The 14,785-nt window shown below is 36.1% G+C and overlaps 1 protein-coding gene across 9 annotated transcripts in view; it reads left to right on the top strand.

Annotated features, from left to right (window-relative positions):
• LOC106461032 (serine/threonine-protein kinase Nek10-like) overlaps positions 1 to 14,785 on the top strand; it is a 98,483-nt gene that overhangs the window by 27,272 nt on the left and 56,426 nt on the right. For 6 of the 9 annotated variants that reach the window (XM_022387846.1, XM_022387850.1, XM_022387847.1 and 3 more), the window contains 4 exons: positions 1,033 to 1,112; positions 1,409 to 1,495; positions 2,333 to 2,422; positions 2,803 to 2,955. In XM_022387846.1, coding sequence (XP_022243554.1) covers positions 1,033 to 1,112; positions 1,409 to 1,495; positions 2,333 to 2,422; positions 2,803 to 2,955 — 410 coding nt within the window. The remainder of the gene's footprint in view (positions 1 to 1,032; positions 1,113 to 1,408; positions 1,496 to 2,332; positions 2,423 to 2,802; positions 2,956 to 14,785) is intronic. The other 3 variants (XM_022387849.1, XM_022387851.1, XM_022387853.1) reach the window with 1 other exon arrangement.

Consider the following 14,785-nt stretch of genomic DNA (forward strand, 5'->3'; position numbering starts at 1 on the left):
GCAATAAAATTCTAAACTTTGTTGAATGTATACATACAGACTATGTACTTTCAATCATTACTGGCATACTTAGGACAAAAAACAGAAACACTATTTATATTCATAACTGATATAAAACATGATTTTCACAATTGTTATTCATTTTATTCCATCATTGTTTTGAGGGACTAGCAGATGTACCTGTGTGATACATGGTGAGTGTTTATTAAAGGTAATAAATCATTTATATTAACTTTCATTAATCTCTCATCACGACACCACATGAATACAGCTGCAAGTCCTGAGTGATTTTTCCAATGATAATGTATTGCATAAGTATGATCTTACACTTGACACCAGCTTTTCACCTACAATAATTCAAGGGCCTCATCTTAAAAAGGTACTGTGTGTAACTCTGAAAAATATAGAACAGTTTGTGTGAATGGTAACTACATTAATGCTCAAAATTATGTCTGGAAAATAAGCTAATACAATTTTGCACTGTTAAAAAGAGACATTTGTGTCATTAGCCAGTAAATTTTTTTCTGAGATTTTACACACATACAGTAGCTATGATCTTGAGCAATTTTATATCAGTAATTAAAAAGTCCCAGCAGTATGACACTTATAAGATGACAGCTTCTTACCATTCAATGGTTCAGACCAATTATGTAAAATAATATGTTTTAATTGTATTTACTAATTGTTTTCTGATAAAAAATGAAAAAATGTTTTTTTAACAATGTGTAACACAGTTAGTTTTAGAAATCATTGCAAGTAAATTAAAACAGAACCTATTTCAATCAAATATTTTTTTGTTATATCTGGTTTCCTTTTCCATTATGACATAACATGGCTTATTTTAGTGGAACTTATTTTGCAGTTAATTTTCCTTTGAAAATGGTGTGATAGTCCAAGGGAAACTTTAGATAAAACTCCAACCATTATTTGCATATGAAAAATTTCTTTTATTTTAAGGTTGCCTAACAAATAGAAAGTTCATTAGAAAATTATTACTAAATTTTATTTTCAATTCATAATTTATTTTATTAGAAATTGTTCAAGATGCTGTATGTACCTGATGTTGATATCTTGAAAGGTGCCCTATACTGTTTGATAAGTTTGGCAGAAGGGTAAATACTATTATTCTTTTGTCATTTTCTATTGTTTTTATTATTTTGTTGTTTTAAAGTTACATTTTCTTAGCCAGGATTTAGGATGTAGTTGGTTATTTAACATTCTGTTATTATGAAGATCAGAGAACCTCCCAAACTCACTATATAAAGTTTATATACTTTTGTTATTTAAATAAGCAATTTTGTTTTTTTGTTCTGCATAATGTTGATTAGTCAATTATTGCTTAATTGATTTCTCAGTTGTTGTTGTTAAGGTTATAAAACCTATCTTTAAACATTTCTGTTGGTTTTAGGACAGCATCCAAGCTGGTGTTAGCTGAAACTTGTCATGTAAATCAAGTCTTACACATCATTGAACATTATGACCCACTATCCAGAAAGTAAGTTTTCATTGATAAGCCTGTATACACAATTACAAAATCTAGATAATTTACTACTGTACATGAAAAGTGATAAGTAAATTGGAAAGAAATGTTAGTGAAAAGAAAACTACAAGAAATACAACATTTTTAAAACCTGATACCTAGATTTTGATCTCTCGTAAGATTTCTTTGAAAAACTTTTTTTTATGCTACATGTCTAGAACATACCACAATTAGAAAAATAATTTGAAACTCAAATGTAACTTAATTTGTTATCCTCATCCGTAATTTAACTTTTGTAGAGAATATTGAAATCTCCATGCTTGAATACTTAAACATGTATAGCCTAAAAACTTGCACATATTATATAAAAAAGTTTAAGCTATCATCTATGTCTTATATATATATATATATATATTTATTTGTTTATTGTTCTGCATGTGGCCTAATATTATATGTCAAACTACGTAGGAAGCACCAAGATGTTCTCAGATGTGGTCATTTCTGAAATCTATTACACAGGTAGGCCTTAGTAAGCCATGAGTCAATGAGAAGAGCCTACAGCTAGTCATCTCCGTTCACATGCTGGCCCACATATCTGAAAAAAAAAGATTAATTTTACTATATCAGACTGAACAATGGCTTCTGTCTCTGCTGGTCAACTAGCTTTTGAAACAGTCTCTGACTGTCTGCTAGTAATAAAAATAATATTTTGTATAAAAGGAAAGGTTCACAACTTACTTGGATTTGCAATCTAATTTGAAATATGTTATAAAGAAAGATAACTGACCATATAGTTATTTTTGTGTTCTTGTTCTAGTGTACGTTTATTGAAACAGTTTTATTTTGCTTCAGGCTTGCTGCAAGTGTGCTGAGACTACTTAGTGGGTGTCAAAATGTTCAAGACCTGGTAATATTGTTCAATGGAATTCCAGTTTTACTGAGGTCAGTCAGGAACAAACATTTTATTAAATTACACTAGTAATGTATCTTTTATGGCATGTCATAACAGTTTATGTGTACTAACTCATAATAAATTATCTGTGAAAATATTTTGAGCCATCATGAATAGCTTATTATTATTTATATATACACACAAAATTTAGAGAAATTAATTTTTTCTTTATCATTGAATATTAATATTTTAATAAAATTTAAAGTATCTAAGACAAGTACAAGTGTATAGCAGAGTATATGGCAAGAATATCTGTTTTATTATGTATGACCTGGCATTACTTGTGTACTGTTAAATCTTGACTGATTGGTTATAATTTCAAAGTTTTTCAGTTACAGTTAATAAATAACTGATATTTACATTTATACAGCCAGTTTGAAGGGGAAAATTATCGTCTTCAGTGGCACATTGCTTGGAGTCTAGCACAGTTGGCTATGGAACCTAAGCTTCGAACACAAATCTACAGAAAAGGGGGCTTGCCTATTCTCCTTGGTGTTCTGAGGTTGGATCATAGCATAAAAATGTGTGATTCTTACATAATAAAATGTAATAATGTGTTATCAGTTAATTATATCACTACTGGTGTTAAACAATGCCACTTTGAGTGCACCTTTACATTCAGAACTTAATTTAAAAATATTTTAATCTTTCTCAATGAATTTTGTACCTGAAAATAGTGTAAAAATTACATTCAAGACAGACAGATGTACCTCTGAAATTTGAAAAGCCTTTCCTTGTTGAGTTGCCTTCATGCTGTTAACAACCATGTGACTAAAGTTATGAATGTTCTTGATACAATGCAGATCTTCCAAAACACACTTACCTCCACTGACACTATAGCAATTTCTTGACCTCCAGGGTTTCCACTCTTTGCCCATACAAGCATTGAAAATGCTTATTACAGTCTTTTATACCCTACTTCAATGCTCTTGGCAAATTCTAATTTGCAAAATTCTCTACCAACTTCAATGTGCGCTCTATATAGGTACTGTATAAAAGCACCTCATTCAGATAAAGTAACAACTTTTTCTTGACAAAGCATTCGGCACAGGAGTGTTGTGATTATTCACAATTTACTTTGCGACTTTGAATGTGGTTGGCATTACTACAGTTATATCTTTGTTTATACTTATAAATTACTTTAACAAAAAAATAAAAATAAATGTACTGACAGGTATGAATTATCAAGTTAATATTCCTACTATGGATGCCAACCAGATCTCTTCTCTTCCACCTCTGCTATCTAGTGTTTATCAGGGGAGGGGTCACTCTCAGTCGAAACTGTCCATGATATGATCTGTTGCGAGATGGAGACATACATGCATCCTGAGGGTGTCTCTCCAAGGGGTTCTAAGTCATCTTTTTTAAGTGACCCAGGATCAGCTGGGGAGAACTTAGACTGGCTTTTTCCAGCTTCTTCTTCTACTAGGTTGGCCTCAACAGGGGATCATCTTGATCAGCCACATCCAGCCCCTTTTATTCAGTTGGTTATGATATTTTGGGGGGTCTCTCCTATTGCATTTGACTACTCCTTCCTTGTTGGCAGAAAGGATGGCAAGTGACTACTCAATTTTTCCTCCTTCTCCTGATATTGCTGATCATGCTGGGAGATGTGCTGCTCAGTTACGTGACAGGATAGCTATGCCTTGTCCCCCACATTTATCGGAACAGCATGCTTTGGTTTATCACAGGAGGTATATTTAAATTCTCAATGGATGGATCCCCTTTTGGACCTGTGGTAGTCTAGATTGGAACCTATGATCACTTTAAACAGGTCACAGTTTTCTTGGATTTGTCTTACTCTCACGACTGTCCTGAGGTATTTATCTTTGATTCAACTTTTGTCGGAAGCCTATCAATGTTCCCCTCAGCAATTTGAGGAAGATTTGGGGATTTTGCTGACATCTACCTCAATCAGATTGTTTTCTTCAATTCTTTCTCTGGTTTCCTGGCTGGTTTGTTGTTGAAATTTATTGGGTAGAGACACTTTATTAGAAATTGTTTGTTTACTGTCTTCTGCCCCCAGGGAGTTATGGGAAGCTCCTTTTCCCCATCCCATGTTGTTTCCCGGAGTATCAGAGACATTAGAATCAAGAATTGATTTGGATCATTTCTGGTGCTAACATGGGAGTGTCAGCATGTAGTTTTTCCTGATCCCCCCTTCTTCAGTTCCCATAATAGAGTCCTTCCTTATTCTCAAGGATCTTCGGTTTGGATGAACCATTGACAACAGCATTGGTGACTATCTTGGGCAGGAAAGCAGTAGGAGCACAATTACATCACTTTCTAGACATGTGGAGTTCTTTTACCACGGATCCATGGGTACTTCATGTTCTGGCTTCAGAGTTGGTCATTCATCTTACCATTATCTGCACAACCTGTTGCCTTTTCACCTTCAACAGATCCACAGAGAGTGGAGCTTCATTCCCAGGCCATAAGAGAGTTGTAAGTCAAAAGGGCAGTAGAGAGGGTTGATCCCATTCTTCCAGGATTTTATTCCCATTTATTCATTGTACCTAAAAAGACAGATGTTTGGCATCCAATCACTGATCTATCTTGCCTCAACCAATTTTTAGATCCTCCTTGCTTTACTATTGTATCTTTTCTCAACCTACGATGACACTTTGCATCAAGGCTTTGGATGACCAAAGTCGTTGTTATCGACGATTATCTCCATATTCCCATAGCGAAATCATCCCAGAGATTTCTCAGATTTGTGCACAAGGGTCAGGTGCTGCAGTTCATGGCTGTACCTTTTAGTCTTGCATCAGCACCTTATATCTTCTGCTGAGTTGTTCAAGCTTTTTCTTGTCATCTGCATTCCTTGGGCTTGTGCACACAACATTATATGCCATCCTTCTGGCACCATCTCATCAATTATAAGAACAACAATCTCAGTTTCTCCTTTCAGAAACCACAAAAGTGGGATTCCTTATTAGACTGGAGAAATCTATTCTGTCACTGATGCAATATCTCGTCCATCTCTGTGATTTTTTCAGTAATCACTTAAGTCACACTCAACCAACCCCTATTTGGCTTGAAGCCACAGAAAGAACTGTCAGGCTTTTACTTATGTCTCTTTCTCCTACTGCAAAAATGGTTCTCTTCCTTTAGGCATCCCTCGAGCCTCTCAGTTCTTTGGGACGAGCACATGTGAGATCCCTTCAGTGGTCACTGCACGACCAGTGAATCATGCATTCCGATCCTTTGGATCATCCTTGCTCATTACTCAGGAGCAACATCATCAATTGCAAATGGTGGTTGGATCAGAACAACACTACTACTGGGGTATCCATTCCATCATCTCATCCCAAGATCCATCTGTTCATGGATACATTTCCTCAGTAATGGGGTGCTTGTCTTTAAGTTCAGGAGTTCCAGGTTATTTGTACAGAAAACGATTTTACCCTCCATATCAACATTCTCGAACTATTTGCACTACATCGGACACTGGTTCAAGGTCTATCACTCTTGAAGGGAAAAATTGTCATGATACATTCTGACAATTCCATGGTGGTATTTCAGATTTCTTGTCGAGGAGGCACACATTCTTTAGACCTTTATTTTTTGTACCTTGGATCTTCTTTACTGGGCTCATTCCTATTGTATCAGTCTTTTAGCATGTCATGTTACAGGAGTGATGAATTTAATTGCAGATCATCTGTCTTGACCCAACCAGATTCTTCCAATGAAATGGATGCTACATCATGAGGTTTTTCAGTAGATTTGCTCTCAGTTTGGGTCTCTAACAATCAATACCTTTGCGACTTATTGGAATTTTCAACTGCAGTTGTTTTGTTCTCTGATACCTCATCCTGAATCATTGGCAATAGATGCGTTCAGTCAGGACTGGACAGGTTGACATATGTATGCCTTTCCCCCAATTGGGCTATTGCCCCAGATTCTTACTATGTCTAGGTATCTTGGTTGCACCATATTGGCCAGCTCAAATGTGGTTTCTACTTCTTCGGTATCTGCAGGAATGTCCATTTCTACGTTTTCCACGTTGGCAGTCTCTGTTGAGACAACCTCAATCAAACATTCTCCACCCTGATGTTCGAAAACTCAGTCTTCATGCTTGGAAGTTATGCAATCTTTTGCCCGACACAAGGGTTTAACTTCTGAGGTTTAACTAAGTCTCTCCATAGGCCAACCACAGCTGTTTATCCATGGAAGTGGAATACTTACTGTCAGTGGTGTATTAAAAGGAATTTAAACCCTCTTCATCTTAAAGTATCTACCATATCCTGTTTTCTTCCCAAGACTCTGACAGCTAGAGAATGGGAAAGATCCTTCTCACCAATCCATTTGCTAGCAATTTCTCACCTTTATGACCACTCCGATCCTGATCGTTTTTTATGTTCTGTTAGAGCCCTCAAGTGTTATGTTGCTCATACTAACTTATTTCAAGGTAGTAGGAATCAATAGTTCATTCAATGGAATCATTCTATTTCCCATGAATTATCTCATTACCCCAAAGAGGTGGCTTCTTAAATTGATTCACATGGCCTATAATGGATTATTGTTACAGAAGAGGAATGGTTTTGCTTGTCACCTCTCACCAGATTCGTCATTAGCTGCCTGGTTGGATTGCCCTGTGGAAGACAATGTGCAGTCTGGTATGAGGACAACTCCTAATACTTTCCTACTTCATTACTTACATGATCTGGCAGTTTCATGTTCTGAGTGTTTTCAACTACCCCCTATAGCTATTTTGACCACATATGTTAGATTTTAGCCAGAGGTATTTTCCTCAATCATGTGCTCTTATATTTGTAGGGTCCCTTTATTTTTCACTGGATCCCATTCTATGGTGAGTGTTGCCCAGGCAGGTATGCTTTCTCTTTTCAATTCCACACTAGCAGCCACTTTCACTATAATTACTACAGGATGCAACAGGCTCTGTCAAAATGGGGTGTTCCATAAGACCATCTAGGCATCTACTGGATGGTATTACCTTATTATTATGGACTGCCACTCATGGACTATGATGAGTAAAGCTAAAGGGGATCCTGCTGATCTTCAGGTTGAATAAATGGGAATAGGTTTGTTTTTAAAAATGTAGGGAACTTGGTTCACCTATTGTATAGTTTCCAGATCACTGTTCCTCAGGACTCCTCAACACATATTACCACCCCAGACTTTATTAGTGGAGCTCAGGAGTCCTTACCACCTCCAGTTTGCAGTTGCTGGGCTGGCTGACAAAGGCTTTTCCTCCAGTGTGTTTGAGTGTGTTCCTCAACTCTTGCAAAAGAGGGCAAAGTTGGGGGCTCTCCTACTTGGGTCCCTGGATGTTTTTCCCAGATGTTAGTAGGAGTAGCAACAAACCTCCGCAGGAACCTACTTGTAATTCTGTTTTAGATTTGACACAAAGCTATCCGGTTGGGGGGTGCATTGCCCCTCTCTTTGATCATTGTAGGTTTTGTATATTGTTCATAGAAGGAGGTCCACTATCTCCTCATAAGTCTGAATACGAAGTGGTCCCATCCTAGGTCCTTGTTTGAGCACATGTTCCATGTCCTCTCCATAATTCCAGGTGCAAGCGAAATACTCCTTGCCCACTTGGTTGGGGAGTGAAGATGAATATTCATAATTCCAGCCCGGATGAATTCTGTTTCTTTGGTTGAGCATGGCATACATGATCCCGTCATTCTGAGCCTGGGGTATTGCCTTTTGGACTTCTTCAGGTGTAGGAGAAAGTTTGTCCACTTTAGTGTTGCTTATTTTCTCTTCATGATTCCAGTGGTGCAAAACACATCACTCTATGGCTGCAGGTTGGGATCCAGTCAAAAGTATATATGTATAACATTGTGGTCCAATAGCTCTAGCCACCAACATGGGATATAGGTACCATGACCCTTTTAATTCCAACCTCAAGTTGTGGAACCTCGGATGTCTGGTTGGGGCTGGCCTATACTGATGAGTACTCATATTGTATTCCACCTTTGATATAGGAAATGAGTTCCTGGTGAAGAGCATACCTGTTCTGGAATTCGGTTCCCCCACTCTTGTACCATCTTTATCTTGGTACACTCCTGTTCTATACAGACGCTTTCTATATGGTTCATGCCTACACTGGCCCCTCCACCTTTTCAGTGTGGGATTCTAGCTGTAGTGTCAGCGGAGGTAAGTGGGTTTTAGAAGTTAACATTTTCCTAACCTGAAAATGTATTTCCAATAATACTTACGCCCGACAACACTCTACCCACACTACCTTTCCACTTAAAGTCAGTTTATGTCTTGAAAAAGTGATTATATTATCTAAATGAGGTGCTTATATACAGTACCTAGGTAGAGGGTGCATTGAAGTTGGTGGAGAAGAATTTGCAAAGGGCATTCGAGTGGGGTATAAAAGACTGGAGCAAGTGTTTTCAATACTTAGATAGGCAAAGAGTGGAAACCTTGGAGATCGAGAAATAGCTATAGTGTCAGCTGAGGTAAGTATTATTGAAAATACATTTTCTGGTTAGGAAAATGTTAATCAACTTACCCAGAGTTCTTTACTGCCCCACATTCCATGTTACTTATTGGTTATGCACTGGGAAAACAATATAAGCCCTGCTTCCCACAATTTATCAAAATCAGAAGTTAATGTAACTACTGCTGCAAGTGTTTCTACCAAAATCAGAATTTTTTTAACTTTTTTGGTACCTTGTATACATAGTATGCCTTTAGGCTGGAGGAGTTTTTATGACATTATTGTTAGCCCTTATTAACCTACATATTTGGTTGTTAATTCTATATTGTCAACTGGTGACCCTGACAGGTTTTATGTTCATGTGAACATCTATCTTTCTCTCATGATGATGATTAATAAAAATGAACAGAAAAAAAATTAGGAATTAAAACTAGATATTTTGCTTAGGCCTATTCACCTTCGTTGTCCAAATAACAGGATTTATCAGTTAGCACCAACTTTTTAGCTGACCTTGAAAGAACTTCTTCCTTGCTTCATTTGTCTTTGCAGGATCTCAATTATACTAGTCTCTTGTTCTGTAGAAGCATGCCAGCAAGGAGCTGATTTGGGTTTTAGCATCTTAATTTACTTCTGGTAATGTCATTCTTTTTGAGACAACTAGCAAATAATCTTCATCCTCCTGGCTTGCCTCCCTCTTCTACTTTTCAGTCAATGTCAGTTACTTCTACTCATTCCTTTTGACTGCAGTAAGCAGAGTGAATCTTTCTGACCAACTCATTGCTGCTTTTCTATTTTCAGATGAATCTTTCATCTGGACTGTTGGCAGTTCATTTCAGATCATTGGTTCATCATGGCTTTGGTTTGACTGCACCTTCAGTCTGATCTTAATGTGTCTTTATCTTTCTTCCATTCCAGTTGCTTACAAGTTCTGGATCAGGAAGTCTTAAATCTATTTCTGAAAGGAACAGTTTAAATCATTTATCATGTTTCTTCGGGTTTGTATTACCATCTCTTTGTGATTCCAAAGACATTGGGAGATTTAATACCATTCCTAGACCTATCTTAACATTTCATTTCATGGAGACACCTCATATAACAAGAAACATGTAGATATTATAAAAGTTTTTCTTTGTGGCCATTGATGACAGTAGATATACAGAATTCTTATCTTCATATCCCTATTCATTCATCATCCAGCCATTTCTTCTTTTTGCCATCAGAGGGTAGTCATCAGTTCATTGCTCTTCCTTTTAGTTTCATGCATTTCCTGTTGAGAGCAGTTTAGTTCTTGCTAGTCTTCTCCATTCACTTGCCATCAATTTTCACTTTTACATGGATGATTGGTTTATTCTAACCCTTGTATACATTTAGTATTTTACACACTGTTGACCACCCAGTTGACCATATCTCTTGGTTAGATCATTCATATCTACAATCCACATTTGAGCATGAACACAATTCAAGGTGCATTTCAGTCATTTTATATGTTGTTGCAAATATTGGAGTCTAGTGTATATACTCTTATGTTTTCACTGCTTCCAACCAAAGAGATCCTTTCTGTTTTGGAGATTATGAAGTCATTCCCCTGGAGTGCACTGACATGTGACCCTTTCAATGGAATTTTGCTTCTTAGTATTATCTAACTTGAGAAGCATTGTTATGCAGCATGCCTATTTCTTCCATCACACTCTCATTTCACCAGTTTGAGTTGAACCGAGAGCCATGACAACTGGATCTTTTTTTCCTTCCTCGTCCTAAAGACCTTCATCTTTTCACAGATATCTCCCTCTAGTCTGAGGCACAGTTTGGGGTAGGCATCATTATGGTTTTCTAATGCTAGAAAACAACAGCTCACTTCAACATGTTAGAACATTGGAATGTTTGTGTGTCTATCTGAGGTTTCTGCCCATTCTACACCACCATTCTTTGTTAGTTTACACTAACTATTCTACAGTGGTAGTGTACAGCTGCATTAAATGTGGTACCTTTTCTTTGCCAAAAATTCTCTACTTCCTCATCTTTCACATTCTTGATGGGATAAAAGTTCTGGCAAAAATCTGTCTTTTTTTAAGTTTTATGGCTTCTCCGCACAGAGTGGATCCTCCACCTTTTGATTTTTCAATGGCTTTGTGAAAGGTTGGTGACCTAATGATTGATGCTTTTGCCACATCAGTCATCCATCATCTTTCTCTCTAGTGATCTCCAGTTCCAGATCAAAATCTCTGACAGTGGATGCCTTGAGTTAGTCAAGGGAGAACTTTTTTCTTTATGCCTGTTCTTTTCTCCACCTTCTTCTGTAAGTACTTGCCAACATAAGTTACTCATAGTTCAGATTTCTCCTTATCACTACTTTTGGGAAATTTAACTATGATATCTCTTATTATGTTGACTTTTTCATAGGGGACCAGTCCTATTACCATCATGGGAAGATCCTCAGAATTTTTGAATGTCCCTTTGTTTCACAGTGATGTTTGATGTCTAGAGCTTCACACCTGGATGTTGTTTGGTTCCTTGTCTATCAAACCAGGTTCTGTTCTTGGGTGGATTGATTTTTAACCCGTCCTTGCTGACACTCTTTATTGACTGTCTCTCAATCTTGTTGAGCTACCTTTAGGAGTTGGCACATTGAAGACTATATCTTGTTTATCTCCAGCTCATCAATAAATTGCTGTATGTGTTTCATGATTTTGGCTTATCAGCTGCTTTCATAGCTGGCTACAGAGCTGTTTTATCTTCTATCTTCAAATGCCTTGTTGTAAGCCATCAATTATTTTTTGTCCCATTATCTCTCTCAACATAGGTCAGTTGAATTGACCAACCTCATAACTGCCTTTTACTCATTACAGTTTCCATACTATAACTTTTAATACATTATGTGTATCTTCACAAAATTGGGCAGCCTTTTAGTAAACATTACATGTTGTTTGTTCACAAGAAATTAGTCTTTTAATGAAGTATTTTTACAAAAGATTTGTCTGTGAATATATTGAATCTTTTTTTTAGATTAGTCCAATTGCAAAGTGAATTTGACATTATGATTAAAAATACTTTTCTTTGTCTCAAAAATCTCAAATTTCATTTTTGTAACCTCCTAAATAAATAGAAAACTTTTTTCAGTAAAACTTTACATATTTTTATCAGTTATTACCTTTACTCTAACAATATATTTGGTTCTTCAGCCAGTAGACAAATCATCAAAGTATAATGAAAAATTGTAAAATCAGAAATAAAATGAGCAGCTGTCACCTTTTTTCTTCATTGTTGGTCACAAAGTTTCAAAGTACTTCTCTTAATAGTTTGAACTGCTAAACGTTTCACATTTATTTTCTGAGTTTATTTTACTGTCAATGACTGAAGTAGAAATAAACTGAAAATATAGCAACAAATCACTGCTTATGTCGTTAGACTGCTTACTTGACACTGTAATACAATACTTGTTAGAACAACAGAGTATGTGCAAAGAAATAAGCCAACTTGACCCCTGCTCTAAGCTTATGTGTCCTACAACGTTTACAATGGGAATTCCCCAGAGTAATGAGACTGCACTTTGAATCTGTGAAAATGTTTTTTACATGGTTCGGAGCTGATCCAATAAACATCACAACTGTTTGTGTATCAGTCATCCTTCTGGGATGTTTGGAATTTAGCAGTATACCATATAGGCATTCAAAGATATTATTTTTGTGCATGGTTATAAAATTCCATTTCCCTTTCAGAAAACTTATTCATCAACCATTAAATACTATATATTCACAAATGCTTAAATTTTAGTTATTTTGATAAAATAATAGAAGAATAATTCATACTTCGAAAAAAAAAATGTCGAGTACTTACACTGTTATGAGATTTTGTGCTTGTGCATCATACATGCTAAGCCTTGCCATAAGCCTAATTTATTCTTATCAGTTGAGGATGAACAGATATTAGTTTTTGTAGAGTTAAAATATACATTTTAGAAAATGAAGTAATTATCAACTTACTGTATTAGTGGACACAAAAACCCTTGTAATTTATCTGGGTTTCTAAACAAACTATATATGACTAAAAAGATCTCGTATCTGTTCAGAGCAGCAACTTAGTCATCACGCTTCAACAGTTTTGGCAAAATTATCTACAAACGACTGTCAGATTTATGTACACAGGAAAATGCTCTTTCTCTTGATAGTAAACACATAGTCAAAAGAAGTAGGTGAGACTAGACAAGAAGTTTCAAAAGAATGGAATAGTGGGAGGAGTCACTCTACTAGTTTGGCTAATATATTGACATCTCAGCAAATCAAAGAGTTGGGAGATTTTTATTTTATATTCTAGCTTGTCTATATATATATATCAAATTCAAGTTTCTAATTTGTTAACCACTGTACATGTATCGCAGGCATATTAAAATAGTACTATTACTTATGTAATTTTTGTTTGGCGTAAGTAATAGTAAAGTTATATAATAGAATTTTTTAAATAACTGAAAGGTCATGACATATGCACTCTTTAACCTGCCTGCAGCAAAAGGGTTATTTGATGATCTTTCCCAAGTCTTTAATTTTCACTACCCCAAGTTCCTACACATTGTCTTAACTAGATTTTCTGTGTAGTCTTCCATTTCTTGGCTTCTCCCACTTTTGAAAAGTTACAAACTTGTTTGCTCTGTCATCTTATCTTCAATGCCAATTTTAGTTTATTTCTTTCACCAGGCGATAGACATTCTGATATCTATGTTCTTGATGCTTCACGTTTGTAAATTTCCCAGATGCCTTACACCTATGTCCAGATCAAGCATTCCTACCCACAACTGCAAGATAAAGTAACCTCAGCTTCTCACCTATTGTGTTACTTGCTGTAACTGATCTTGATTCTTCTTCAAAGGAAAGTTTCATTGGATCCTGCTGTGGCAACATTAACAAGTTGGCTTGTACAGTTGATCTGTATTGTTTACTGTGGTGTTTTTAAATACCTTATATCTTGCAAAATTGGCCATGAAGCAATGTCTTTAGCAGCTGGTTGCAGCAATTTCTGTAGGGTATTCTGCAGGTCAGCATGTCGATGACTTTGAATACCTTCTTCCATTTTATTTGAGTCATATTGTCTCCAGTTGTGATTTTTCAACCAAGATGGAATTCCTAGCAGGTGAGTTATCTGTTGCTTGCATAGTTAACACTTAGTTCTGCACCTATGTTGTGCATGGTAATCCATACATTTTTATACTGCCCAACACCTATTTTAACAATAATAGGGGCATCTAGAAATGTAGAATCATTTGATTTAAAATAACAGGGTCACTTTATATGTTGTTGGAGATGGGTTTTTAGCACAAAGCTACACAATGTCTGTCTTCACTCTGTCCACTGCTGGGAATTGAGCCCCAGATTTTAGTACTGTAAGTCCACAAACTTATTGCTGACCCACTTGGTGGGAGGAGGAAGGACTTTTATAATACATAATTCTAAGTTTGAATGGATTCATCCGTTCGAGACTCTCACATGTTACATGTACCTCTGCAACTGTCCTAGACAAAATACCACCCCTCATTGGTGGTGTTCCATGGAAGTGGGATGCTCTCTGAAAGCAGACAGAAAATGTGGCCGATGCCTCAGCAGGTACCTTTTCCACTTCCAAATTTAAATCCTTACATAGTATTCAAAGCATCAGAGAAGAGGCAACCATTCTCTATATAATGTTTCAATCTGGATATGATGTATATATATTACTGCTTTATTGTTATCATTCTTAGCGCTATCGCCATGAGTGTCCTTTACTGCTCATGACACAAGGTTTTGGTGTCTTACATTCAAAATTTTATTAAAGTACTTTTTGTTTACTTTTATCAATTAGAATAGCATTAAATATTAGCTAATAATCCATATTTTAATAGTGTACAAGTTTTAAGTTCTTAATTCTACAAGGCAATATTTAAAAAAATCCTGAATTTCCACTAGTGTGA

The sequence above is a fragment of the Limulus polyphemus genome, unplaced genomic scaffold, assembly GCF_000517525.1.
Source record: "Limulus polyphemus unplaced genomic scaffold, Limulus_polyphemus-2.1.2 Scaffold884, whole genome shotgun sequence".
Taxonomy (NCBI): domain Eukaryota; kingdom Metazoa; phylum Arthropoda; class Merostomata; order Xiphosura; family Limulidae; genus Limulus; species Limulus polyphemus.